Below are 26,969 nucleotides of genomic sequence, written 5' to 3' on the forward strand. Positions count from 1 at the left end.
AAATATCTGTCAACACTCTGTAAATGATTAGTGGGCCCTGGGGACAGAAAGCTGAAACATGCCATGTTTATAAACATTCCTCGTTTTGAGGCTAATGCCCTCAAAACCACGTGTCCCAACAGGGGGAAGACAGTGAGATGTTTTATAGTAATTGTTCAGAGACAGTGTGATCAGCTTGTGGTCATTCTTCTAATGGGTTTGAGGTGAGGTAAGTAGGAGTCAGCATCATCAACCCTCAGGCCTGACAGGTCTGGGGTCTGTGTGTTTGGAGGCAGCATACCATCATTAATTGTTAACTTCTCCCACCTGGAGGGGGTTTCAGTATCTGCAAAACAGCTTAAAGATATTGTTGTGTGTAATGGTTGAAGAGGAAATGACCTAGGCTCAAGGCTACTCTTGACTGTTTCTCCCTGTGCATGCTAAGTCACTTCAGTCATGCCGGACTCTATGTGATCCCATGGACTATAGCCTGCCAGGCCCCCTGTCCATGGGATTCTCTAGGCAAGAATACTGGAGTGGGTTGCCATTTCCTCCTCCAGGGTATCTTCCCCACCCAGCGATCAAATCCGCATCTCTCTCTTACATCTCCTGTATTGGCAAGTAAGTTCTTTACCACTAATACCACCTGGGGGTCCCCTCCCTTTACAAATTAACAACTGCTTGAATTCAAAGTCAGGGAAGGTCATGGAGGCTAAATGAAGGCTGTTCCCTGTAATCAAAGAAATGGGGGACACGGAAAAACTGTGTGCCCAGGAGCCCCACAGGGTCCTGCTCAGTACCACCTGGGAAAAAGTTGGGAGCACACTGTCATTCTAGTTCTTTGTGACCCTTGAAGGATGCGAAAGACAATTAGTTCATGTGGAAGAGGAAGGTGGTGAAGGTAGCCGCCAAGTCATTCAATGCCCTTCCCAGAGATAGGGTTAGAGGGCATATACCATTGGGTGAGGGACCCAGGACTGGGGGATAGGGCTGAGATTAAGCTAATCCCCCATCTGCACCCCTCCTGAAAAACAGTGTGAGTGCACAGATCCCTCATGCCAGTAGAGCCCAGCAGCATCAGAAAGGATGAGGAGAAGTCAACCCAGGCTGCCTCCCCACTACCAGTGACTTACAGCACCTGCCTTCCTCCCCAGTCTTCTTGCAGTGTCAGAGTCTACGGCCATGGCTCTCAGCCTTGAATTCGTACTGGAGTCACCTGAGGAGCTTTTCAAAATCCTTATGTCCAGGCTTCCCCCAGAGCAACTAAACCAAGGGCTTTCAGAGTGGACCCAGGTGTTGGTAGTTTTCCCAATGTGCAGTCGAAGCTGAGAACCGGTTGGGCTTTGGACACAACCCCAGGGAATGGAAAGAATTTGAGGAGAGAAGCCATGGGGAAGGTGTATGGAATGAGACCTCACTTCCCAGAGTCGTAGTCTGATGTAGTGAGTGTTAAAAGGGGAAGAAATCCGTCTTGAACTATATTTGAGATTGTACCTTTAATATTAGTAACACTAGCTTTTAAATATCCAAACCAGACGGCTTCAGTGTAATTTAGGATGACAGGAATAGTATGGAATCTGGCCAAGGTGTTACTCAGTGGCTCCAACCCAGGGAGGGAGGGGAAGGTCATTGATTAGAACACAACCGTATTATGTTTCAATGGATTTCAGGTTGAGCTCCTTAATTAGGCTTTTCTAGTATTGCTACACTGGCCACACCCAATATTGAGTGCCCTGGGTGAGTCAAATGCTGGTGGAGGGAAAGAGACTGGAACATTGAGGGGACGGAAGAGGGCACCGACAGTGAGAATCAGCTTTTCCTGAACACTGTTGTAGAAGGACTGATGCTGAAGCTGAAACTCCAATACTTTGGCCACCTGATGAGAAGAACTGACTCATTGGAAGAGACCCTGATCCTGGGAAAGACTGAAGGCAGGAGGAGAAGGGGACGGCAGAGGATGAGATGGTCTGATGGCGTCATCGACTCAATGGGCATGAGTTTGAGTAAACTCCAGGAGTTGATGATGGACAGGGAGGCCTGGCGTGCTGCAGTCCATGGGGTCGCAAAGACTCGGAGGCGACTGAGTGACTGAACTGAACTGAACTGCTGTGTTAAGACCTAGGGGCAGTCATGAGGGCCATGCATTCTCTTCTTGCTTTATTTTTTGGCCGTGCCGTGTGGCATATGGGCTGTTAGTTCCCTGACCAGAGATTGAAACCGTGCTTCCTGCATTCGAAGCACAGAGTCCCAACCACCAGACCACCAGGGAAGTCCCTTCCCCCTGCTTTATCCAACCTTAAAGACAAATAGTGTACTAGCGATGTGTTATGCTTCTTGCTAGACCCTGACTGAAATAGGGTCAAAGACATCAACTGATACCCCGACTGAGTCATTTTTCCATCTTAAAGGAGGCAGATAAGGGTAATAGTGTGTGAATGTTGTCTATTGCTCTTAAGCAAATTATACCAAGGCATATGATCCTCTTCTGGGAAATAGCTCCCGGGAGGGAGGAGAATAGTCATATCTGCGAAATCCCTGTTGTATGAGTTTGCTAGGACTTCCAGAACAAAGTACCACAGACTGGGTGGCTTAAACAATAGAAGTAATTCTTTCATAATTCTAGAGACTAAGAATTCCAAGATCAAGGTGTCAGAGGACTGGTTTCTTCTGAGGCTTGCACATGGCCATCTTCTCTCTGTCCCCATGTGTTCTTCCCTCTGTATGCTAAATCTCCTCTTCTTATAAGGACACGTACTGAATTAAGCCCCACCAATGGCAACCCACTCCAATACTCTTGCCTGGGCAATCCCATGGACAGAGGAGCCTGGTACGCTGCAGTCCATGGGGTCGCTAAGAGTCGGACACAACTGAGCGACTTCACTTTCAATTTTCACTTTCATGCATTGAAGAAGGAAATGGCAACCCACTCCAGTGTTCTTGCCTGGAGAATCCCAGGAACAGGGGAGCCTGGTGGGCTGCCGTCTCTGGGGTCGCACAGAGTGGGACACAACTGAAGCGACTTAGCAGCAGCAGCAACAGCAGCTAATGGCTTCATTGTTAACCTAATTACCTCTTTAAAGACCTTACTTCCAAATACAGTCACATTCTGAGAAACTGGGGACTAGGACTTCAGTATTTGAATTTTATGGGGACACAATGCAGCCCATAGCACCTGTCCAATTTAAAAAGATGTGTGTGTGTGTATATATATATGTGTGTGTGTATATGTGCAACCACATATATTTGTGTGTATGTGTGTATAATATGTATGTATAAACATTCATTATTATATAGTTTTTTAAATTAAAAAATTGGGAGTAAATGTTATCTGGTTCCTTAATTTCTGCTCTGGGAAAAAATTTTAAAGGAGTCAGAAAGTTCCCCAACTTGAGACAATGTTTTGTTCTCCCCAGGCTTAACCACAGGCTACAGGCAAATGTCATTTCCATCTACCCATCACTAAATTTATCAGGTTCTAGGGCTTGAAGACAATTCAGATGTGAGAAAAAAAAAAAATCCACCTTCAAGTGGAAGGTTTTGCAGACAATATCTGACCAATACTTGGTGTTGAAATGACTGTGGAATAAAGGAGTGAAGTTCAATCCCATGGACGGAGGAGCCTGGTGGGCTGCAGTCCATGGGGTCGCTGAGTCGGACACGACTGAGCGACTTCACTTTCACTTTTCACTTTCATGCATTGAAGAAGGAAAGGTCAACCCACTCCAGTGTTGTTGCCTGGAGAATCCCAGGGACAGGGGAGCCTGGTGGGCTGCCATCTGTCGGACATGACTGAAGGGACGCAGCAGCAGCAGCAGCAGTTCTGATAAATCCCAGTCTCTTGATATCCTTTAATTTTCATATTATTTGATCAAAAGAATCGCACTATGCTTTTGTGAAAAATTAACAGAAATCTCAATTACATAGAGTTGGGAAACCAGAAGGGGGAGCACTCATGCCCTGTGACAATTGCTGCTGCTAAGTCGCTTCAGTCGTGTCCCACTCTGCGACCCCATAGACGGCAGCCCACTAGGCTCCTCTGTCCCTGGGATTCTCCAGGCAAGAACACTGGAGTGGGTTGCCATTTCCTTCTCCAATGCATGAACTGAAAAGTGAAAGTGAAGTCGCTCAGTCGTGTCCGACTCTTAGCGACCCCATGGACTGCAGCCTACCAGGCTCCTCCATCCATGGGATTTTCCAGGCAAGAGTACCGGAGTGGGGTGCCATTGCCTTCTCCAGAGCCAGAGCCCAACAAACAAGAAGAGAGACTTCTGTCCTGGCAATGGCTCAGCCAATGAAAAGTCACAGACTCTGTTTACTACAGCTCTCTCAACTTTCTTTTCTTCTTTATAAAAGTTTTCCTTCCCTTGCTGTCTGGGGAGTTCTCTGCAGCTCTCTGAGTTTACAAACCCTAAATTGCAATTTTCTGCCGATCCCATCTTCGCTGGAGAGATAGCTGGCAGTGTATTTGTTTCAGACCAACATTTTGGTGGCCTGTACAAGGCCCAGAGAAGATGCCCAGCAGCTCCAGGTTTGGTGAACAAACAGGTGTGGTATCCAGTTGGACCAATTGTTGCTCATGGCTTTTCTTGCCCAGGAGTTTGAAGGTATAGCTTTCTCCCGGATTTGAGCTTATACCTTCTTTGCTTTCTTCAGTTCAGTTGCTCATTTGTGTCTGACTCTCTGCAACCCCATGGACTGCAGCACACCAAGCCTCCCTGTCCATCACCCACTTCTGAAGTTTACCCAAACTCATGTCCAAGCTTGAGTCAGTGATGCCATCCAACCATCTCATCCTCTATCATCCCCTTCTCCTCTTGCCTTCAATCTTTTCCAGCATCAGGGTCTTTTCCAATGAGTCGGTTCTTCGTATCAGGTGGCCAAAGTATTGGAGTTTTAGCTTCAATATCAGTCCTTCCAATGAACACTCAAGACTGATCTTTAGGATGAACTGGTTGGATCTCCTTACAGTCCAAAGCTCCAGACTTTATTCAGCATCTATTTTAAGGTTTCCCCTTTCTAGTTATGGCCTTGTTCGGCATGTGAAGTTGACTCTTCTGCCTAGCTTGAGATCAGGCTGTTTCACTGAACCTGGCTAGGCTTCACCTATTCCCTTTGGAACAAATGTTGCTTCAACAAAGGATACCTGAAGCTGGGTATCCTTTGACTCATTCCTCAGGGAACAGGGGATTTTCTTCTGAATCAGTGCAGAGTTTTTCAGCCTTTGGCATACTCCTTTGGAAGCACTATCTTCTAGAGACTGGCTTTAAAAAGCCTTCAGTCTGGATCCTTCAGACTTTCAAGGTGTCTCAGTGGTAAAGAATCTGCCTGCCAATGCAAAATGATGCAGGAGATGTGGTTTGACTCCTGCATGGGGAAGATCCCCCGCAGGAAGAAATGGCAACCCACTCCAATATTCTTGCCTGGAAAATCCCATGGACAGAGGAGCCTGGCGGGCTATAGTCCATAGGGTCACAAAGAGTCAGATACAACCAAGCACACACACACACACACACACACACACACACACACAGATACTTATACTGGATCCTTTAGGATCAAGCTATCTCCTTAAGACTGGCTGGGATTGGCCTGCTAGCTGTTTGAGCTATTTGTGCCATAAGATATTTGAGTTGTTTGAAATTGTTCTTTACTGTAGAGGAAAAACTCTAAGAAATGGGATCTCAGTTATACAAGTATTTTTTCAAGGTGCTCCCCATTACAGAGATTCCTGCTGATTTTATGTCTCAACACCTTCCTCATATTCATTTCTAACTAAGTAAATGGACTTGACCAAGGCAATTTAGAATGCCAGTGGCAATTGTGGGGGACTTTTGAAATTCACAAATTTAATTTCCTTAAAATCGAACCGGACCACAAGAGGTCAAAAATTTCCAGAACTGAGTGGAATGCTAATTTCACTTGTTATTTTGAGACCTCTCAACTGTTATCAGGAGTCTGAAATTGCCTCTACAAAAGATTAACTGAGGCAAACAAGTGATGGAAGAAAGGTAAAAGGGCTCCCAAAGCCTGAAGCTCTTCTTCCTTGGTTTCTTTGTCCCAGGCGTTGCCTCTGGCATCATATTCTTCTTTCTTTTCTATGATGCCTGTGCCTCCAATATAGCTTCCAATCCCTCAGACAAATTCTCCCACCAAACCTTCCTTTTCCTCTGAAACTGCCCCCACTCCCTTACCAGCTTGGTTTCTCTGACTTTTATCAGCTAGTTCATATGCTCATTGGTGAAGACCAGCTCCAGTTTTGGATGAAAACCACTAACTGGGGAAGTCCTGAAAAGTCTCTAGAATTGCAGCTGGGAGTCTAGTCCACTGACTTATCATAATATATGATCAGGCTTAGGCAATCTCTAACAACTTCATTAAAAAATTCCCAGGGATTTTCCAAAGTCTGTTGATGGGAACAAAATCCAGGCTGGCAAACAAAACTCTGATGAACCAGTTCATGAATATCACAGTAGACTTTGGATTCTGGTCTTTCATACGATGTTGACTCCACATGGGTAGCTTTTAACTCTATGTTTATTAATGGGCTGAACCAGGATCTTTCCCTCCTAAAACAAGGATCAGGATAGAATGCAACTATGTATGCTCAGATTTATTGAATCTGGCAAACCAGCTCTCTCATTCTCTAGATGAGTCACCTCCAAGGAAGATAGCCAAAATCTTAATATTCAACTCCAAAAAATGAAGGCACCTAAATGAAATGAAAACCTTCCTGGCTTCCTCTACTATTGCAAAGGATCAGGACTTTGGAAAAGAGATTGTTACAAATTTAACTGCTTTAGGTACCCTCAGCCCTCTAACCAGCCTTTCCAGCATCCTCCTGATTGTCGATGATGAAGCTCCAAGGAACTATAGGAGCTCTTCTCAATAATCCCTCTTAGAGAAACATTTTTCTGGATTGGGGGTGAATCTTTTCCAGTCCTAAATGACACTAGAGCCATACTATTTTTGTACTTAATATATATGTTTTATTGAAGTATATAGTTGACTTGCAATAGAGCCATACTCTTTGTTGTTGTTATTCAGTTGCTAATTCGTGTCCAACTCTTTGCAATCCCATGGACTATAACATGCCAGACTCTCCGGTCCTTCACTATCTACTGGAGTTTGCTCAGACTCATGTCCTTTGAGTCCGTGATGCTATCTAAACATCTTATCCTCTGTCACCCACTTCTCCTGTCCTGAATCTTTTCTAGCATCAGAGTCTTTTATAATGAGTTGGCTCTTTTCATCAGGTGACCAAAGTATCGGAGCTTCAGCATCAGTCCTTCCAATGAGTTTCTGGGGTTGATTTCCTCTAGAATATACTCTTGTACTCAACCCAAAGCTATAGACAGGACTTTCCTTGAAGCACTAAAACAGTTCAGACAGTGGGGCACCCCAGCGAGCCTCAAGAGGTTCCTGTGTCTGAACTCTGAACTCATTCCCTTTTGTTTAGGCCTTTTGAGAGATATCCACACTTTCCCATTAGTTCCTCTCAGTCATTTCAGTCACTCAGTTGTGTCTGACTCTTTATGACCCCATAGACTGCACTACTCCAGGCTTCCCTGTCCTCTGCCTTCATTAATTTATCAGAGGCTCCTTAGAGAAGTATACTGGAATGTCTCTCTCCAAAAAGGGGGGCATAATTCTAGAAAACTGACAGTCATCATCAAAGTGACCCATGAGGTGAATTAAATGATCTTTTGATCTTTTATTTGTTCCATCTCTGACAGCAGTAGAGCAGATTCTGGAAACACTGATCATTTGTCTCTATTGAATCAGCTACCACTTTCCTTATGCGCACAATCCATAGTATACTTCCCATCAAGATTCAAGCAGATCCCTCAAAACTTCTTCCCAGAATTAATCAATACCCTATTTGTAAAGAAACCCTTCAAGGCATAAAGCCCATAATAGAAGATTACAAGGCTCAAGGCCTCATTTTCCCTTGTACATTAATAGCTCCTGCATACTTCCCATATTACCGGTAAGAAAATCTAAGGACCAAGTGTTGAGATTTGTCCAGGAACTCTGAGCAATAAGCAACATTGTTAACCCTCATACCTTACTAACATCCATTCTCACTGGAAGTAAATTTTTTTTTACTGTAATTGATTTATGCAGTGCATTCTTCAGTATTCTAGTTAATGAAGCTAGCCAGTACCTTTTTGTCTTTACTTGGGAAGAAAAAATTTCACCTGGAAAGCAATGTCTCAGGGTTATACTGACAGTTTTCTGAAGCCTGATCTAAAATATTCTTTCTTTATTTTGATTTTTGGCCATGCCATGGGGCTTGTGGGATCTCAATTCCCTGACCAGGGATTGAATCCTTGCCCTTGGCAGTGAAAGCGCAGAGTCCTAACCAGCAACTGCCAGGGAATTCCCTGGGCTGAAGGCTGATCGGGATGATAGAAAGTTCCCTAGGGGTTTTACTTTGTTAACAGGTGGATCCTTTTCTTCTTTGCTGTCTTTCTTAAGCCTTTTCACAGGAAGACAGCATCCACTTGCTAAAACTTTTAGCCTTAAAGGGACTTAAGGTTGTCAAGGAAAAATTGTAGTTTGTCCAAAACCAGGTTTGATATTTAGAGCATCTGATAACAGAACAAGGTCTATACTGAGATCCAGAAAAGACCTCACAGTGTCCTAAGTCCTATCAGACCTAAAACTAAGCACAGCTGTAAGGTTTTCTCAGGCTAGTTGGTTATTAATGAAATTAGATTCCAAATTTCTTTCTTATGGCCAAACCTCTATGTTTTATTCAACAATAAAGGTTGCAGTTTTGTGGGAAGAACTGACAACACAGTCTTCAAGGCCTTAAAGGAGAGTCTGATGAACTCTCACTTGACTTCAGGCATCCCAATGATCAGATTCCCCTTTGCCTTTTTGTATGTGAAGAGGAGGGGAATGCCTTAGGGGACTCACCAAAAACACAGGGACCACCTTCAACTCGCAGGGTATTGTGGCCAGCAGCTGGATCCTGTGGCAGTGGGACACCTCCCTTGCCTTAGAGCGATTACAACCACTGCCCTTTTAGTTAAGGCCACTGAGAAAATTGTCTGGGATCCTTGTTTTTGTACTTCACACAGTTGGAAGCCTCCTGAACTCTTATCATGCTCAACATTTCTCAGCCAGTCACCTCACCTCTTACGAAGTCCTTTTGTTAACTGTTGCTCACATAACTCTTTTATGTTGTAATAGCCTTAACCTGGCTATGGTTCTGCCCTCACTGACGAAGTCCTTTGGGAGTGCTTAATGCTGATAAAGCTGATCCCTCTAAAGACCTGTGGGAAATTCCACTGGGAACACTAGTTTCTCACGGTTCGCTGATGGGTTTTATTTGAAGGTGACAATGGCAAATATTGTCCTGGGAATACCTTTTGTTCTCCTTTCCATGGGGTTGAGGCAGCATCTTTACCTAAGGCTACTTTGGCCTAACAGGCTGAATTATATGCTCTTACACAGGCTTGTTCTTAAGCCAAGGACAAAACTGCCATTATTTATATTGATGGTAGCTATACTTTCAGAGTAGCTCATGATTTTAGAATCTCATGGGGGAAAATGCAGCTTCCTTACTTCTCTGGAAATAAAATGTTTTAATGGCTCCTATGTTTAGGAATTATTAAAAGAACTGCTTTAACCTATTGCTTTAGCTATTATTAAGATCCCTGGGGCATTCTAAACCTGACTTTCTAAGAGAAATTCACCTTTTTGAGATTTCTGCAAGGAGTGCTGCCCTTAAAGGGACCAACAGCAGCCAAACCCCTGTCATGGTCCAAAGGGATATTTCTCAAGTGATAATTTAGAAAAACTAGCTACAGAGGCCCCAAAACTGGCCTCAGAAAAACAAAAAACAAGATTTTTCAGCAACTGTCGGTTTGGTAGAAAGAGAAATCTCTAGTGTAGACCAAATAACAGCCCAGTTCTACTGGCAACTCTAAAATTCGCACTTCTCACCACTGTACGTGCATTAAACCATTGGTATCCTTACAAAATAACTTCATGAACCAACACTGGGTTTCAGGCAGCTTGCTCCATCCAATGGATATAAGAATATTTCAGTCATAGTTTGCATGTTTTCACACCAAACTGAAGCCTTCCCTTGCAGACTGGCTACTGCCTCTTCTGCGGCTAAAGTCCTCCTACGAAAGATTCTCCCTATCTGGGGAGCTCCTCTTAAACTTCAGAGTGATCGAGGAACACAGTTTACTTGCCAGGCGTTTTGATAAATATGTGCTGTTTGGTCGCATTTACACTGTCATTGTGCTCACCACCCTCAATCCTCTGGCTTGAAAACATCGTTAAGACTCATTTGGACAAATCTGTAGAAGCCCTCCAACTACCTCGACCAAAAGCATTGCTATTGGTCCCTCTAGATCTCAGATCTGCCCCTTTTGGAACTCAAAATTCGCACCCTTTGAGATGGTCACAGGACACCCAATGCACTTGGCTCCTGCCTCTTTGCACCCACAGCTGATAAAGGAGAGATATTCCAATACTGCAAAGGGCTAACTGTTTCTATTAAAAATATCCATGTTTCGGTAAAGCAATCTTTTCACACTGTGCCCTTAGGAAAAAAAAAAAAACCTTAAATATCATACCTTGCTGGAGATTTTGTTTGGTTTGAAAAGACGTCATCGAAGGAACTATCCTTCAACCTTATGGAAAGGCCTCTATCAGGTACTGCTAACCAGCTCTTGTGCCACCAAACCCCAAAGAAAAGACTCTTGGATTAACATGACACATCTAATGAAACTGCCAAACCCTAATTGGACCTGCCCATCATCTGGTGACCTGAGAGTAAAGATTTCCCAGAACGGAAGCAAATGATGTCTGATGAGACAACTTTCCAAAGATACTCAGACCAGGCCTGTTGGAAGTTTGTTAACAGAATTTTGATGATATAATGCTTCAGATGATCTCCAATGTCTAGGATCTTGACAAAATATTAACTTTAGATGAAAGGACCTGAGAGTTCCCTACCCTTTTATGTCATTTAAATGCAACCTAAATAGGTTTGTAATCTTTGTACTTTCCCTCTAATCTGAGACACTACACTCAGGAGAGCTCCTTCCTGACACTGAATGACAAAAAGCCATGAAAGTCAGAAAACCTGACTCTTGATCAATGGTATTTTCAGAGAAAGATCTTGATCAAAAGGGGAGAAATGTAAAAAAAAATAATAAACCAGAAACCTCAATTAAATAGAGTTGGGAGCCAGAAGGAGGAGCTCTCACCTATGAAAACAGCACAGCCCAAGAGGAAAAAGAAAGACTTTCCCTTCCTGGCAACAACTCAGCCAAGGAAAAACCATGGACTTTTTGTTTAGTGTGGCCCTCCCAACTTCATTTTCCTCTCTATGAAGGCTTTCTCCTTCTCTTGCTGTTTGGGGATTTGGTGTGGCTCTCCACAGTTGCAGATCCCAAATCGCAATCCTCTACTGTCCCTTGAATCATCTTTGCTGGAGAAATATCTTCAGTCTATTTGTTTTAGGTCAACATCAGAATGATGAAGATACCTGTAAGGCCCTACATCAGAGACACTTGGCTAAAATCAAGAAGTCATTACAAAGAGAGAAGCATCTATGCATGGCATGAGGCCTTGGATGGTTTAGGAAGGGGGTAGCCCAGTGTGCAAAGTGAACAGTTGAGCTTTATTTCCATTTCTGGCCAACATGAGACCAAGAGGAGTCCCAAAAACTTACTTTATTAGCCTGCTCTGTTCGAACTGTTTTTCTGTCCCCTTTTCCCCACCACCTCACGTCTCCTGCAGGACAGTACTTCCCCAGGAATCCTCTATATGGTTCTCATGGTGGGAGAATAAGAGGGTTGTCCTTCTGAGCTGGTCCTGGACACTCAGCAGAGCGCTTTTCTTTTGAGGGGAAGGGCAGGACAACCAGCTTCACCTCCATGGGCTCCAGGAAGAGGAAGGAGACATCCAGGGGTTCTCCTTGGGGATTGGTGGTTAGATCCAGCTGCACAGGGAAGGTCTCAACAGGGTCCTTTTCCTGGGAACCTTCACTCTTCTTATCCCAGTCAGGAAGGTACTGGACAGACCCTTTGAGCACAGCTTTGGCGGGTGAGTTGGTGGAAGCTGTGTTTTGCTGTTGGGGCTCTTCTGCCTTGGAGGGGTTTGCAGGTCTCTGGTTTACAGCAGCGTTTTCACCTCTAGGGGTGGGAGCCTGAAAAGAGAATGCTTTCAAATAAGGGAATGTCCTCCAGGAAAGTCCCTGCTATGCCTGGTACTAGATTATGCTGTTTGGTACCTTTCTGATGGAATTCTCAAAAGGAGATTAGCTAGATGGGCCTCTGATAAAAGGGATAAAGGGAATTCCCTGACATCTAGTTGTTAAGACTCTGGGCTTTCACTTGCCATGGGCCAGGGTTCAACTTCTGGTTGGGGAACTAAGATTCTACAAGCCATGTGGCCTCCAAAAATGTTAAATAAATAAAGGGTTAAAAATCAGAACAGGTAAGGGCTAGGGGAAACCAAAGCCTTTGGAAACTAGACTGTAAGTTTCACAAATTTTGGAGCTGAACAATGATCCAGAGAGATAAGATGGCTTGTTCAAAGTCCCTAATAAGCTGCCTCCCCACTCCTAGTAGTGGTGGCGGAAGCCACCTTTACTGATTGCTTTATTCTGTGCCAGGCCGAGAGCAGTCCCCTTCAATCAGATCCTCTGACCTATGTCTCATGGGGATCTGAAGAAGCTAGGTGTTGCAATCCCATTCTACAGAGAAGGCATCCAGGACTCAGTGAGGTAGGAACTTTTCCATGTCCACATAGCTTGTAGGAGGCAGAATAGGATTGGAACCCAGGTGGCCTGTCTTAGCCACCTCTCATATATACCAGGCTGCCTCATGGTAAGTGCTTAACAAATACTTGCAAAAAGGGATTCAGTATCTCCCTGGGAAGAACTTCTACCTATGGTTCAGGATAAGACTCTTTGGGACACTGAATTTAATGTCACAGAGGGCTGAGCCATTCAAGCTAAATGAGTCTTACTTATGCTGTAGGGAACATGCTGTAACTAAAAGAAAGTGTAGTAGATCTTCAGTCAGCTACCTTGTGGATGTGGCCTTAGGGCATCCTGAATAAAGTGGTGATCATGGATTTCAGGAAAATAAAAGGAGAATGTAGGGCAGAAGCAATTAAATATAGATCATCTGCTCTTTTATTCACAGAAAGACAAACAACTTGACTAAAAAATACCTGTGAATTAAAGAAGGAGCAAGTTACGGAGATCGTCTTGCCCGGGTTTCCTTGTGATTGACTCAGAGAACCATGGCAAATACCAACAGGCTAAAGAAAAAGAAAATACAGTATTATATGTGCACATATGATCATAAGTGGAATCAACTTCATTTTTGCTTAGACACACAGCCAATCAACACTTTTATGCTGCCATGTAATAGGTGGTGGTGGTGGTGGTGTAGTCACTAAGTCACGTCCAACTTTTGTGACTCCATGGACTGTAGCCTGTCAGGATCCTTGGTCCATGGGATTTTCCAGGCAAGAATACTGAAGTCAGTTGCCGTTTCCTTCTCCACTTGATCTTCCTGGACCAGGGTTGAATCTCTGTCTCCTTCATTGCAGGCAGATTCTTTACAGACTTAGCCACAAGGATCTGAGCCAATTCTTTTGGAGGAAGAAATGGCAACCCACTTCAATACCTTTGCTGGGATAATCTGTGGACAGAGGAGCCTGGCAGGCTACAATCCATGAGTCACAAAGAGTCAAACACAACTGAGGACTGAGCACAAGCCAACTCTTAAGATCATCCCTACCAATCAATCACCCAGACTAGGCTAAATTGCCTCCAACGAGAGAAACTCAGGATTTCTTGAGAAACGAACTCTATTGGAAAACTCTTTGTATTGAGCAGAAACCTATGTCTATAGGACAGACACAGAAATCCGGATCTCTTTCTCGGCCATACTTCTATCCTTGCATCAGCTAGAAAAATCGCTTTCATCTCTCATGCAGCAGCCCTTTATGTAGGTTTCCCCTGAGTTTTTGCTTCTCAGACAAGACTACTCTCAGCTCCTTAAACTTTATTTAAAAATAAAATGTTTATTTTCTTATTATAAATGTAATAGTTATTTAGAATAGGATAAATAAGAAGAAAATGAAAAGATGCATGAAAGATATCCATTTCCTACAGTGATTTAATTTCTTTTCTTCTTACATTTTTCCCAATGAATACACACTTTTTCTTCTAGAAAAATAGAATTATACCGTACATAATATTTTATAACTCTCTTTTGTCATTTAATATGTATAATGAAAATCCTTTTTATGATACTGCATAGTTTTTCATGATTTTCTTTATAATGGCTACCTAATATTCCTCTGTGTTATTTAACAAGTTCTCTTTTGTAAGACAGTGGATTAAATCTAAATTGTTGTGTTTAAACATTTTCACATATCCTTAGGGTACATTCTTAGAAGATAAATTTTAGACTCATAGAGCATGTACTTTTTCAAGTGTAAACAGAGGGCCAATGCAAAGCAAGAGAAAACTACAACTACAGGTCCAGTAATGTGAAAAGAGGAACCAGAGATCAAATTGCCAACATCCACTGGATCATGGAAAAAGCAAGAGAGTTCCAGAAAAACATCTACTTCTGCTTGATTGACTATGCCAAAGCCTTTGACTGTGTGGATCACAATAAAATATGGAAAATTCTGAAAGAGATGGGAATACCAGACCACCTAACCTGCCTCTTGAGAAACCTATATGCAGGTCAGGAAACAACAGTTAGAACTGGACATGGAACAACAGACTGGTTCCAATAGGAAAAGGAGTACATCAAGGCTGCATATTGTCACCCTGCTTATTTAACTTATATGCAGAGTACATCATGAGAAACGCTGGGCTGGAAGAAGCACAAGCTGGAATCAAGATTGCCGGGAGAAATATCAATAACCTCAGATATGCAGATGACACCACCCTTATGGCAGAAAGTGAAGAGGAACTAAAAAGCCTCTTGATGAAAGTGAAAGAGGAGAGTAAAAAAGTTGGCTTAAAGCTCAACATTCAGAAAACGAAGATTATGGCATCTGGTCTCATCACTTCATGGCAAATAGATGGAGAAACAGTGGAAACAGTCTCAGACTTTATTTTTTTGGGCTCCAAAATCACTGCAGATGGTGACTGCAGCCATGAAATTAAAAGATGCTTACTCCTTGGAAGGAAAGTTAGGACCAACCTAGATAGCATTTTCAAAAGCAGAGACATTACTTTGCCAACAAAGGTCTGTCTAGTCAAGGCTATGGTTTTTCCAGTAGTCATGCATGGATGTGAGAGTTGGACTATAAGGAAAGCTGAGTGCCAAAGAATTGATGCTTTTGAACTGCGGTGTTGGAGAAGACTCCAGAGAGTCCCTTGGACTACAAGGAGATCCAACCAGTTGATCCTAAATGAGATCAGTCCTCTGTATTCATTGGAAGGACTGATGCTGAGGCTGAAACTCCAATACTTTGGCCACCTGATGCGAAGAGCTGACTCATTTGAAAAGACCCTGATGCTGAGAAAAATAGCGGGCAGGAGGAGAAGGGGAGGGCAGAGGATGAGGTGGTTGGATGGTGTCACCAACTCGATGGACATGAGTTTGGGTGAACTCCAGGAGTTGGTAATGGACAGGGAGGCCTGGCACGCTGAGGTTCATGGGGTCACGAAGAGTCGGACACGATTGACCAACTGAACTAAACTAAACTGAATGTGAAAAGACTTTAGACTCTTTTCTCTAATCCTCTCTTATTCTTCTTGAAACTCAGAAGAGCCACAACTAAATAAAAGATTGCAGGAGGGGTAAAAAGAACAAAAGGACAGGCCTTGACTCCTTCTTCACAGCAGGTCCTAAGCTCAAGGTCAGGCTTGAGCCTCAGAGAGGAAAACGCTTTGAATTGGATATGAGATAGAAGTTTTGATTTAGAATTGACTAAAAGGAATTTTTTAATAACTAAAAGTGAATCTTAATAATCTAAGTGAAATCATTCTTAATACTGAAACTAGTAATAAGAACTAGAAACTAGAAAACTATGTGATCTGCTCAAGATGGTATCAAAAAGTGAGACAGGGAGATTCCACAGAAGATGATGAAGATGTTTTCCCAATTATTTTTTAATATTCAATTGACTGGTTATAAAAGTCTTAAAAAAATTTATTTATTTGGCTTCATAGGGTCTTGGTTGCAGCATGTGAGATCTAGTTCCCTGACCAGGAGTCAAACCACAACCCTCTGCATTGAGAGCACAGAGTCTTAGCCACTGGGCCACCAAAGAGGTCCCTATAAAAGGCTTTTGAGAGACATAGTTCAGATTCAAAGACACAAACAGGTTGAAAGTTAAAAGATGGACAAAGTTTTACAATGCAAGCAGTAATCAAAAAGAGTTGGGAATGACTGTACAAATATCAGACAAAATTGATTTTAAGACAAAAATTGTTACTAGAGACAAAGAAAAACATTTTATAATGATAAAAGGCTGAATTTATTAGAAAGACACAACTATAAATATCTGTGCTCTTCACAACAGATCCCCAAAGTACATAAGCAAAGCCTGACAGAATTCAAGGAAGCCATAGGTAATTCAACAATAATAGTTGGAAACCTCACTTTCAGTAATGAATAAAACAAGTATGCAGAACATCAACAAAGAAACAGAAGTCTTGAATAACACTATAAACAAACTAAACCTAACAGACAACTACAGAATGTTTTACCCAGCAATTGCAGAATACATTCTTCTCAAGTGTACATGGAAATTTCTCTAGGATATACCTTAGGTTAAACGATAAAACAAGTTTCAGTGAATTTAAAAGAATTGAGATCACACAGAGTACTTTCTCCAACCACAATAGGATGAAATTAGACATGAATAAAAGAAGGAAACTGGAACTTTCACAAATATGAGGAAATTAAATAACTCTCCTAAGTAACCATTCGGTTAAAGAAGAATCACAAGGAAAATGAGAAAATATTTTGAGATGGATGGGAACAAAAATAATGTGAATAACTTGTGAGAATCAATTCAATCATTGCTTAGAAGATAATTTATAGATGCAAATGCTTTTGTTAAAAGAGAAAAAAGATTGTAAATCAATAACCTAAGTTTCTACTTTAAAAAGCCAGAAAAAAGAAGAGTAAACTAAGCCCAAAGCAAGCAAAAAGAAGGTTATAATAAAGATAGAGAGGAAATATATAAACTAGAATCTGAAAAAGTAAAAGAAAAAAATAATTGAGACTGAAAATTGATTTTTTTGGGGGGGGGGAATTAATAAAATTGACAACGTTTTATATAGACAAAAAAAAAAGACTCAAACTACTGAAATTGAAATTAAATAGGGTACAACACCTTCAATATTTTAGAAATAAAAATGAAGTACTATAAACAATTGTATGCTGTCTAATTAGATAAGTTAGATGAAATGGATAAATTCCTAGGAAGATATGAACTACCAAAACTTGCTCAAGAAGAAATATAAAATCTTATAGCAAGTAGAGAAATTGAATTATTAGTCAAATGAACTTCCCACAAAGAAAAGCCCAGGCCCAGATGGTTTCATGGGTGAATTCTACCAAATATGTAAAGAAGAATGAGCACCAATCTTTCACAAATTCTTCCAAAATAAAACAGAAGAGGGAAAATTTCCCAACTCATTTTATGAAGCCAATGTTACACTTATATGAAGATCAGGCAGAGACAACACAGAATAACTACAGGCCAATGTCTCTTATAAATATAGATTTAAAATCTTTAAAAACTGGCAAACTGAATTCAGAAACATATAGAGGGATTAAACATCATGATCAACTGTGACTTATTCCCAAAGCACAAGGTTGTTTTAACATACAAAAATCATTGGTATATACAATACTAATAGATTAAAGGAGAAAAAACCCAAATGATTATCTCACTAACACAGGAAAAACATTTGGCAAACTCTAGCACTGTTTTTCAATAAAAACATCTAACAAAACTAGGACTAGAAGGGAACTTTCTCAACTTGACAAAAAGCAACTATAAAAAGCCTACAGTTACCATCATATGCAATAATGAAATGCTGAATGCTTTCCTCCTAAAATCAGAAATAAGATAAGGTTGTTTGCTCTTCCCACCTCTATTTAACATTGTACTGGAAGTTCTAGTCAGGAAAGTTAGGTAAGAATTAAAAGTCATTCAGACTGGAACAGAAGAAGTAAACTATATCTCTTTGTAGAAGACATGATCTTGTATATAGAAAATCCTAAGGACTCTACTAGAAAACTGTTAGAAATAATAAACGAGTTCAGCAAGGTCACAGGATACAAGGTGAAAATATAAAAACCAACTATATTTCTATTATATTTGCTATGAATAATCCAAAAGTAAAATGGAAAAGTCAAATATCTTATATCAGCATCAAAGACAATAAAATACTTAGCTCTACAGAAAAAGTGAAAGTTTTTTACACTGAAGACTACAAAATATTGTTTAAAGAAATTATGTAAGTCCTAAACAGATGGAAAGACTTCCCATATTCATGGACTGGAAAAATTAGTATTTTTAAGAGGATAGTACTTTCTACATTTGGTCTAGAGATTCAGTGAAATCCCTATCAAATTTTCTGCTTTTTAAAGATAGAAACTGACAAGCTGATTCTGAAGTTGACATATAAAAATGCAAGGGATTCAGAATACTCAAAGCAATATTGAATAAGAAAACAAAATATGAGGGCTCACACTTCCCATTCAAAATTTACTACAAAACTACACTGTTGGAGATAGTGTGGTACTGGTACAAGAATAGATATGCAGATCAATGAAATAAAATAGAGGGTACAAAAATAAGCCCTTACCTTAATAGTCAATAGGTCTTTAGAATGCATGTCAATACAATTAAATGGGGGAAACAATAGTAATAGTCTTTTCAACAAATAGTGCTGGGGCAACTAGATATTCACAAGCAGAAGAATGAATTTGAACCTCCTAACTCATACCATATACAAAAATTAACTCAAAAATGGGTCAGAGACTTAAAGCTAAAACTATAAAACTCTTAGAGGATTACATAGGAGTAAATCTTAGTGATCTTAGATTAGACAATGGATTCTTAGATATGATACAGAAAGCACCTTCAACAAAAGAAAAAAAAAAACAGGATTTCATTAAAATCAAAAACTTTTGTACTTCCAAGAACATCACCAAGAACAGAAATGTATAGAAAAGTCAGATAATGGGAGAAAATATTTGAAAGTCATATATCTGATAAGGGAATCATATTCAGAATATGTAAAGAATTCTTACAATTCAACAATAAAAAGATAAATAATCCAATATTTAAATGACAGAGGATTTGAATAGATATGTCTCCAAAGAATACATACAAATAGCCCAAAAGCATATTAAAAGATACTCAATATCATTAACCATTAGGAAAATTCAAATATAACCAAAATGAGAGACTACTTCATACTCAGTAAGATATCTATAATAAGAAAGACAGATAATAGTAATGCATGCGTGAGTGCCAAGTCATTTTAGCCATGTCTGACTCTTTGCAACCCTAGGGACTGTAGCCTGCCAGGCTCCTCTATCCATGGGATTCTGCAGACAAGAATAATGGAGTGGGTTGCCATGCCCTCCTCCAGGGGATCTTCCTGACCCAAGGATCAAACCCACTTCTCCTACATCTCCTGCATTGGCATGTGGGTTCCTTACCACAAGCACCACCTGGAAAGCCCAGATAATAATAGGCATTGACAAAAACATGGAGAAATTGGAACCCTCACACATTGCTGATGGGATTGTTAAATTGGTGTAGTCACTTTGGAAAAGTTTGCTGTTAGTCAAAAGGTTAAACATAGAATCCTCATGCATGTGTGATTAGTTGCTTAGTCATGTCTGACCCTTTGCAACCCTGTGGACTCTAGCCCACCAGGCTCCTCTGTCCAAGGAGTTCTCCAGGCAAGAATACTGGAGTGGGTAGCCATTCCCTTCTCCAGGGGATCTTCCAGACCCAGGGACCAAACAGGGGTCTCCTGATTTTCAGACAGATTCTTTACCGTCTGAGCCCCCAGGGAAGCCTAGAATTCTCATATGACCCAGCAATCCCACTCCAAGGTGTATACCCAAAAGAAATGAAAACATGTATATACATAATAACTTATAGACAGGGGATTCCCTGGAAGTCCAGGAGTTAGGATTCAGTGATTTCACTGCCATGAGCCTGGGTCAACCCTTGGTTGGGGAACTGAGATCCTCTGAGTGATGTAAGGGGAATGACTGCTAATGGATGTGGAGTTTCTTTGAAGGTTGATGAAAATATTCTAAAATTAGATAGTAGTGATGATGGTTCAACTCTTTGAATAAACTAAAAAGCACTGAATTGTACACCTTAAAAGGGTGAATTTTATGGTATATGGTATGTGAATTATATCTTAATAAAACTTTTATTATAGCTAAGTGAATAATGAGGGGAAACAGCTTGCATTTTGCCTAATTGTGCAATAATCCACTGTGCCAATTGAGATTCCTACCAGGTGTTCCTCAGATGGTTTCAAGGTGGTACATTTGCCATCTTGGCTGCTTTCTTTGAAATAAGTCCTGTTTGATTTCATCCTTCTTAATAAAGAGTGGTCCAAGGAATGGAACATCATGATGTATTCCAAATGTAACTGGTTTTGTTCAGTTAAAAGTGAGGCCACTACCAACCACTGAGAGATTTATCTATATTTTATAGCCTCCTGTGATCATTTTTTGCCAAGGCACCACATTGTTGATGAAAACTGCATTTATGATCAAATGTTATTGCATCTGGGCCATCTTTAACTAATCAGTTGCTCCTTAAGGTGAATGAAAGTGTCCTGTGCACTATAACACATCATGTGTAATTTTACACATTATGAATACACATAGATGATCTGTGAGCACAAATCTTGAGTTATGAAAATATTCAGCAATACTCACCACAGAGTCAGGGGACTCCAGTGCACAGCTGCTACCCTGTGACTTCGTACATGGTGATTCTTTGATCAAATATTCCACAAAGTAGGCAGGGCCAAACACCCACTAGTATGAAACAAGAGGTGAGAAATGAAAATCAAACCTTCCCAAGTGGTGCCATGACTCAGCTTTGACAACATTAGGTTTATAGAAACCACACATCCCCAGAGTCACTGTCAATAAAGTTCACTTTTTGTCCCTGTAATCCCCACCATGACCAAACCTTGTATTATGATTTTGTTATTTAGAAAACGTAGCTTTTTCCATACCTTTCTTCCCTTCTTAAGGATTTAAATGGGCTCAAAAACCTTCCCTTGGGTGAGCTTATTTTTCCCCATGTAAATTTGTTTTTAAGTTAACTTTTCTCCATATGATAGATACCAACACAATCCAGATACAAATGAACACTTCCTCTAACCCATAAAACTCAATATGCACTCCTGTATTTAAAACACAGAATAGAAGTTGACTTGCTAAGTGGTCTGTGGTCAACCAGATGTGGGACTGTGGTAATAAACAGTGAACCTAAGTAGAATACCCCATGGAGACCATGAGTCCATTACCCTTCTTGCCTTCAGAGCAATGAAATGAAATCATATCACACAATTCTAGTGGAAATCCCCAGACCAACTCAGAAACTAGACACAATTGAATGTGCATCAAGGTTACCAAGGTAGGAAATGAGGAAAAGGCTCTTAGGATCTAATCGAAGGGAGTGCCTTGATAACCATGGCAAGAATTATGAGACATGCTGTTGTAGCTGACGTTTCAGACTCACCTGACTAAAAGTCTTGGTGATTTTGACAACAGAATACTGCTTTGAGGGGCTCCTACTGTTGTATTTTGCAAGAGACTCAGTAGCAGTTTCCATGTACCTGGGGTTTGACAAATCATAGGGGCTGGTGCTGGGGCAGTCAGGGCACATCATGATGATCGCTCTTCGAGAAACTATAAATGCCGAAGAGAGCAAGTTTAAAATTAAACTCCTTAATGATGCATAATTCTGTAAATCACGTGATCACAACAGAGATAGAGATCAAAAGGAGAAAAGATACCAGTGAGCACTGTCAAGGACGGAGTGGGAAAGCATTATTTAGAAATTTAGCTTTCTGCAGAGTGTTCTACAAGGAGCATGTATTACTTGCATGATTTAAAAAGAAACAAAGCAATATTTTTTTCACCTTACACAAATCTTTTTACCCTAGAAATTTAGTTTAAAAACACATAATATAGGACAGTTGACCCTTGAACAACATGAGGGTTGGGGTGCTGACCCTCCACATAGTCAAAAATCCCAGTTTAACTTTGTTTTGAGCCCTCTGTATCCATGGTTCTGTACCCACGGATTCAATCAACCAAGTATAGTGTAGTATTATAGTGTGTATTTCATGAAAAAAAAAATCCATGTATAGTTCAAACACATGTTGTTCAAGGGTCAACTTGTATTGGTATTACAAACATTTTCCCAGTTACCTCACTGTCTTCCACCATCGCTGCCTCTATAAAGAGAATGAGTTGGGATTTCTTTACTGTCATGTTCTATTCACCTTTTAGTCACCAGCACCTAAAATAATGTCTGACACATGGACGGTGCTTAGTAAGTGCCTGCTGGATGAATGAGTGAGTGAATGACGTATGGAAGGTGGAAACACACCCTCTTTGGCTAGACAATGTGCCTGAGCTGGAAAACAGAAGTTGATCCAATCACTGTATGACTGAATAGGTTAGTCACACTAACGATACCGCTAGAATGTGTGACTGGGAGGGGCTGGGGGTGGCATAACTAGTGTAAAAGTCACACTAGGAAACTTGTCTAGCAGTTGTTCTAACAAAGCAAACACATTGCTTTCATCAACTGTGGTTTTATTTGGATGTATTTGGGTATATTGTTGGGGAGTGACATCCATAGCTTGTCACTCCCAGGCACATGTCATTGCCTGACCTCCCATACCTCTGGTACCTAGGACTTCCATTTCAGACTTGATCTGTTTTATTAGTTGTTGTCCTCGAATTTATTTTAGGTGAGTCTCATCTTCACAACCAGGAAGGTTTAGCTCTGTTGCCTTGTCCTTCAAAGGAACCAATGGTATTGTTATCACCAAGACCTTGTTAGAAATGCAGAATCTCAGGCTCTACCCCAGATCTACAGGAATCAGAATCTGCGCTTGAATGAGATCCCTCAAGGGAGTCACATGCACTTAATAGTTTGATGAGTAGCCATCCTATTTTCCCATGCTGTGGATGCTCACTTTTCAGGACCCAGAATGAATGTATGTATTTGTTCATTTATTCAATGATATTATAGACCTCTTAACCTTGGGGGAGGATAGGGGGAGGAGGAAATGGTGACCCGCTCCAATATTCTTGTCTGGAAAATTCCATGGACCGAGGATCCTGGCAAGTTATAGTCCATGGGGTCGCTGAGTCTGACACGACTGAACCCGCACACGCATACACACACCCACTTGATAGGAACTGGGGGAGAGTTGTAGCAGAGAGGAAGAAGGGATAAGATGTTCTACAAGATATAAGACAGAGGACCCCAAATCCAGGCAGTGCATGGTCTGTGCTCCATGAGTGGTTAGGGTAAAGTTGTATAGGGATGTAGAACAGGAAAGCACTATTTCTTGCTTGTTTCTGTTCTGTTTTGTTTTCTTGAATAGAGAACACAGTAGAAGCAGCAGCCTTGGCAATGATCTTTAAAGAATGCTTAGGAGTTCCAAGGGCAGAGGTTATCCGTGGAGGGTATCCTCAGCAGAGGGAGGAACACAAACTGGATGCAGAGATTGGAGAATGTGACGTGTGTTCAGAAAATAGTGAGTCATCTGGTGAACAGAGTGCAGAATCGGTACAGTCAGTGAAATAAGGCACAGATAGCTAGAAAGGAAGCCTGAGGACCAGTCATGGAGATTGTGCCATTTACATCAGACTGAAAATTTAGGATTTGATGTAGGACACAAAGTAGAGCTTTTGCAGGTTATTTAGAAAGATTAATTGTGGGAAGAGGAGCAGTGCAAATGCTGGATATACAAAGAACCTGGCTTTGGGATGAATAAGAAGTGAGGATGGAAGAAACCCTATACACTACAGCATAGGAGAGTTAAATGCTCTGTTTTCATCTGTTATTAAAATGAAAAAAATGAAAGTGATCTCTTACCTGGGCGAAGAGTACAATTATAAGCAGGTAAATAGAAAATTCTTTTTTCCTTATTAATGTAAAATATTGCTTTGCATTGGCCATAAACCTAGAACCAACAAATGCACTTCATGACACAGTGGAATGAACTAAGACTTTAAAAAATACCCCTGAAATGAAACTGGACATTTCATTTTTAAGGAACAAGAAACTCAAGGTCAATTTTCATAGTTTTTGGGTGGAGTAATCTGCCAGCTGATCATTAAACAATTTAACCTTCACCTGAGACACAGCTTGACTTCTTCCCAGCCTCCTTCCTGCTTAGACGTGACTGTGTGTAAATGAGCTCTAACCACAGCCAAGTGAGCAGAAGGGATGTATATCCACTTTTAGGTCTAGCTTGTAAAGCCCTCCCACATACTATCTGCCCTCCATTCTCTTTCCCTTTCCACTGCTTGATGCAATGAGCATGGTGACCACTGAAGCTACAAGGTGAAGCTACAGAGTCTAGGGAGCCACAGCATGGAAGTATCCAGTCTCCAAATCACTCCTGGAGGAAAGCCCCTTCCTCATCAAGGATTTCTATTTTAAACTTTACATGAATGGGAAACCAAGTCCTATCATTTTGCAATTGGTATATCCTTTTTGGTGTATGTGTTATAGCAGCTCCTGCTGCTGCTGCTGCTGCTAAGTCTCTTCAGTCGTGTCCGACTTTGTGCGACCCCATAGACGGCAGCCCACCAGGCTCCTCTGTCCCTGGGATTCTCCAGGCAAGAACACTGGAGTGGGTTGCCATTTCCTTCTCCAATGCAGCTAGTGATGCACAAATATGTTTTGTCTATTAAGCTGGTGCCTAACAAACATAATTCACAACAGGGTATATAGACTGGTATATAGACTGTTTTGCTTTCCCAAACCAGGTAGGTGCAGTTTGACAAGTTTGGTTAAATGACTAGAAAAAGACATCTTTGCCAAACACTTCACTTCTAGATACTTATATCACATTTATATCACATATAAAGTTTCATATAAATTAATGAAAATAATCTCAGGATAGATGAAAACTGATGATGCTCTTTTCAAGCCTCTTCAATGGCCATCTTTAAAAGGATCAATTCTGACTCCCTTTAGGTTCTGTGATACTATGAAATCCTTTCATAGCACCTCTGAGAGCACCCATACCACAGCCCTCCCTATCCCCAGCCTCAAATCTCATATAAGTGCTCTTGAAAACAAAATAAAGAAAACTAAAACAAATTTCAAAGCTCCCCTGCCATTGCTTCTAGTTTTCCTTAAACATACATCCAGAGCATTATACCTCAGATCTTTGCCCCTCAACTTAAGCCTAGCTCAGAGCCTACAGGAAGGTTTTGGAGGCAGAAAACAGTTTGGGGGTAACATTTCTATTCTGAGGTCATGACCCCAGTGGGAGCGTCAGAAACCCTGTCTGATTAAATTCTTTCTTCTATCAAATTGAAATAACCACATAAGCACCCTGCCCCAGAGATTATAAAGAGGGACATTTAAAGATGGCACATGTTGAATAATCTTCATCCCGTAGACAGAGGACACCTAGTTTCCCCCCTCAAGCTCCTGGGGAAAGTACTCACCGATTCATGAAAGATCCTCACTCCACAGTTCTTCCATGATGTCCTGCTGAGCACATGGCAGCCAGTCTCTAACACGTCCAGTGTGAAATAGAACAGAGATCCCAGACCAGCCTGTGCAAGGGGGAAGAGAAATGCACAACCCACATGAAGCAGAAACCTCTAATGACCAGCCAAGAAACTCTGTTTTATGGCAAAGCCAAAGGCTCTGATGTTTGTGAAGTGTTCCTGTAAATGATGGGACACGTTTCAGAGTGGATACCATTAGCACTTGTTTCAAATACTACTAAGCGACAGTAGCACCCTAGCAGAGGAGAGCAGCGTGTACTCAGCAGGTTTCTGACTCAGAAAGCAACAGCCAACAGGTGTCTCTGCGTTCCCATGCCCTGGCCAGCCTCCCCAGCTTGTGCAAACACCTGCCCCGCCGGGGACCACCACTTACCTCCTGTCTATGTTCACGGGCATCGCTCACTCGGTTGAGGCTCAGCACGTAACCATCCTTTCGGTCCCTGTTGATGTCCTGCAGGATGTCATTTGCGATATCCAGCACATAGGAGCTGTTGCAGTCAAGGGAGAGGAGAGGCGAGGGCCTGGCGGCTGGCTGGGGTGGAGAGGCAGCCCCGCAGCCCATGGCCAGGGTGCAGAGCACCAGGAGTAGGAGCACACTCATCCTATGGTGAGAAGGGGTGAGTGTGCGGAGCTGCAGGAATGAGGCTGTTTGTAGGATCTTGAGGCCAACTTGAGCAGCTTTGTAATCGCAATCTAAACCAGTGATCCGGATATGAAGCACAATGTTCTATTTTATCTCTGAAACTCCAAATGTAGATTTCGCTGAGTCAGTACTTTGGATGGGATTTGCCACTATCTATAACCTTAGACCCCAGAGTAATCTCACATTCATGTGTACCTGTTACCCAAGAAATCAATACAAACACTTGGGTCAAGGCTCCTGGGAGATCGGTATTGAATTCTGATTTCTGTTCAGGGCTCTAGCTGAGTCAGAATAGGAAGACTATCACCTCCTCTCTCATTACCCCTAACACCTTGCCTCCAGTCAATGTCCTGGCCACACTCACCTTTATTTCAGGCTTGGAGCCCAGAATCAGTGGTAATGGTGCTCCGTGACTTCAAACTCCACAACCTGGGTTCACCATTCTTGTTATATCAGAAAAAGGGCTTTAAGCCCTTTAAGCCCTTCAGATACATGGAGCTCTGGTGAGATTCCCAAAGCATTTTAAATCTGGCTAGAAAGGGTTCTGTTTC

At 41.6% G+C, this 26,969-nt stretch overlaps 1 protein-coding gene across 1 annotated transcript; it reads right to left on the reverse strand.

The window, feature by feature from the left end:
* Window positions 1-11,608: 11,608 nt before the first annotated feature.
* On the reverse strand, window positions 11,609-26,757 carry FETUB (fetuin B). Its single transcript, XM_069558398.1, has 7 exons — window positions 26,149-26,757; window positions 25,710-25,820; window positions 24,121-24,208; window positions 21,742-21,911; window positions 20,928-21,029; window positions 13,189-13,278; window positions 11,609-12,157 (listed from the first exon to the last, which is right to left on the reverse strand). Exons 1-7 carry the CDS (start codon window positions 26,374-26,376, stop codon window positions 11,783-11,785), a joined length of 1,164 nt encoding a protein of 387 aa, XP_069414499.1. The 5' UTR covers window positions 26,377-26,757; the 3' UTR covers window positions 11,609-11,782.
* Window positions 26,758-26,969: the final 212 nt, after the last annotated feature.

The sequence above is a fragment of the Ovis canadensis genome, chromosome 1 (genome assembly GCF_042477335.2).
Source record: "Ovis canadensis isolate MfBH-ARS-UI-01 breed Bighorn chromosome 1, ARS-UI_OviCan_v2, whole genome shotgun sequence".
In the NCBI taxonomy this organism is placed as follows: Eukaryota; Metazoa; Chordata; class Mammalia; order Artiodactyla; family Bovidae; genus Ovis; species Ovis canadensis.